At 42.7% G+C, this 2688-nt stretch overlaps 1 protein-coding gene and 1 long non-coding RNA gene across 2 annotated transcripts in view; one reads left to right on the top strand and one right to left on the bottom strand.

The window, feature by feature from the left end:
- The window catches only part of LOC107670935 (protein FAM217B-like), a 5048-nt gene continuing 2360 nt past the window's right edge, over window positions 1-2688 (bottom strand). The window contains 1 exon segment of the mRNA XM_016463759.1: window positions 1-1343. Coding sequence (XP_016319245.1) covers window positions 86-1343 — 1258 coding nt within the window. The 3' untranslated portion in view covers window positions 1-85.
- The window catches only part of LOC107670938 (uncharacterized), a 1062-nt gene continuing 1006 nt past the window's right edge, over window positions 2633-2688 (top strand). The window contains exon 1 of the long non-coding RNA XR_001632138.1: window positions 2633-2663. This is a non-coding gene — a long non-coding RNA (uncharacterized LOC107670938). The remainder of the gene's footprint in view (window positions 2664-2688) is intronic.

The following is a 2688-nucleotide window of genomic DNA, read 5'->3' as shown; positions in this document are numbered from 1 at the left end:
AAATATGCCACTTGGTTTAAAATTTCCTTATCTAATGCAATGAAATTCATACATTTTAACTGATTTCCAGGCCACTGTGTTGAAGCTACTTTGTGACAAATTCAACATGCTTTTGCCTCCTGTTCACTCGATTAGTCGATGAGTCTTTTGAGCTATGCAACCCATCTGAACTTACAGCACAAGATAATATTGAGTCCTTTCGTGTTTTATCAAAGGTCTTCCTTTGTTCACTGCGTCCTCGTGCCCTATAGCCGACCTCCCTCGAACCCACACAGGAATGACTCCTTTGCCCTGGCTTTCTCTTTTTTACATCCCCAATACTGGCATTGCTGGCTGTTGTAGCTGTAGAAGAAGCTTGGTCAACACTGTATGTGGAACCAACCGGATTGCGAATGTTACCGATAGCCTGCATGCGCCTCAAGTGGCTGCTCTCGCTCAAAGGGTCGCTGAGTCTGTGCTCTCGAGATCGGTGTCTGGGATCCGGCTGATGAGCCCTGCTCTCACTGCTGCTCCTTTTAGGCAAACCTGAGGCCAGGCCCTTCTTCTCCAGGAGTGGACTCAGTCGTGTGTGGTGGTGGTAGGCATAAGAGCGGCATGGACCATTCAAGATGGGATACTGATTCTGGCAGTGTGTGCAGGTACAGCTTGACAGCTGAAGGGTGGGAGCACTGGCCAAAGAGGACAGTAACGTCAAAGGGAACGCTCGCTGGCACTGGAGGATGCATTTAGGAGAGCTGAGGCTGAGATGAGAAGATGAATGAGGCAAGTGGCGAGCTTTAGGTAATGGGGCGTTGGATTTGCTGCTGTCTTCTTGGGCTGTTTGGATCTGATGCCATTCTAATTGCAATAGCCAGTCCAAGTATCTCTCAAGCTGCCCAACGGGCTTGGGTCGAGGAATGCCCTTGCCTTCGGTGTTCAAGTACACAGCTAACTGCAGGAGACTCCAAGCATTGAAAGGAGGCGGTAAGAAATCTGGATAGCTGTTGTACGCTCGACAAGACGGTCTCGAGGGATGAAAGGCAGACGGATCTATGACCTCTGCACGTAGGTTGAGGTCAGGAGGAGAGATTTGAGCGGGAAGCGCAGATCTTTCAGAGTCTGAGAGGTCACTGGCACCGTCCTCTTCTCCATCTTTACTTTGTAGTGTACAGCCCTCGTCTTCGCTTCTGCACTCTGATGAGTTTTCTCTCTGAACTTGTACAGAATGAGGGGTTACGGGTCTTACACTTGAACTTTTACCCCTGCCACCACTCTCTTTTGCACCATGGCTGTTTGGTCTTTGTCATCTCTCCTTCTGTCCATTTTTGGAAGTGGCATGAGATTTGATCTTAGTGGTGTGTTGCCTTGAGGAGCCAAAGGAAAGGGTTTTAAATGTCTTTGAAATGGTTTACAGTATCTGGTCACATTTTATTTTGCCACATATTGACAAAAATAATTATGTACATGGCTTTATTTATATATTTATTTTAGCTGCTTGTTGAATTAATGCATATTCATATTTATTTTAGAACTACAGTAACATCCCATCAAACATTGGTCTGACGGCAACGTCGTGTCCCTGGCCAAAAATAGTCGCGGTAGGACGGCATAAATCGGTAAAAATATGTAACACAGAACATTTCCTAAAAATGCATTCAGATACGTTTGTGCATCTCTACAGTTATCTGGGGTTGCATATATAATTGTTACCTTGACTTTTTTAGCTAAGTGTAGTACAATATGTATACCCTGTTGTGAATCAGTTGTGAGAGGACGTCCACTAGTGACGTCCTTTACACGTGCATTTATAGTCCATCACGACCCTCTATGAAATTCCAAAAGCAATTGTGCTTACACCTTTGTTTATACTCCAATAATTAAATTAAGTGCCCTAAGTAGTTTTTAAGAGGTTGTGAGTAACGTCCACTGACGTCCTTTACACGTCTTTAGTCGACCAAGACCAATTGTAAAAAATTATGAAATAAACAATCATCTGTATTTACATCACGATCATTTGTATTTATTTTGCGTTATTTAAAGGACACGGGATTATATAATAGAATTTAGTGAAGAGTACGGTCCTGATCCACACTCCTAATCAGTAGGTGGCGGTAATGCACCTAAAAGTTGTATGCCATCCGCCATTAAACACCAAGAAGAAGAAGAACGCATTTTCCCGTTTCTTCAAACGATCACAAGGAGAGGATTTGAGGAGGGGGCTTTGTTTTATTGCGAAAGTCGACAAATTATTAAAAATCTACTGTTGGGTAAGTACATTTTGTATTATTTTATTAATGTGGTTGAGTTTTACTTGTTTGACGCGAAGGAACCGAAAGAAATGTGCACATTGTCAACTGAAATGTAGTTTGAGTTTGGCTAAAATTAGCTAACGTTAGTAACTTAGGCTAAAAGTAGGGCTAGTGTGAATAAATCTAGATTTAAATTCAAAGAGAAAAGATAGTCGATGCATGACCTGGCGTTTTATTCGTATCCAATTATTATTCGTGGAAATTTTTCTGAGGTGAAGTAATCCTGAGTAATTTCTTTCACAGAATCATGTCCAGGCGGCTGTGAGATCTGATCTGATCATCATCCAGTCTGTCTGCAATGACGTGAAGAAACAGAACAAACTGAGACAGACAACGTCTCCAAGATGTTTCAAGAAACCTACCTGCAAAGCTACAGTACTGTTAAAAGTATTAGGCACTT

Source organism: Sinocyclocheilus anshuiensis, unplaced genomic scaffold (assembly GCF_001515605.1).
Source record: "Sinocyclocheilus anshuiensis isolate Anshui unplaced genomic scaffold, SAMN03320099.WGS_v1.1 scaffold1503, whole genome shotgun sequence".
NCBI lineage: Eukaryota > Metazoa > Chordata > Actinopteri > Cypriniformes > Cyprinidae > Sinocyclocheilus > Sinocyclocheilus anshuiensis.
This window is presented reverse-complemented; position numbering and strand designations above follow the sequence as displayed.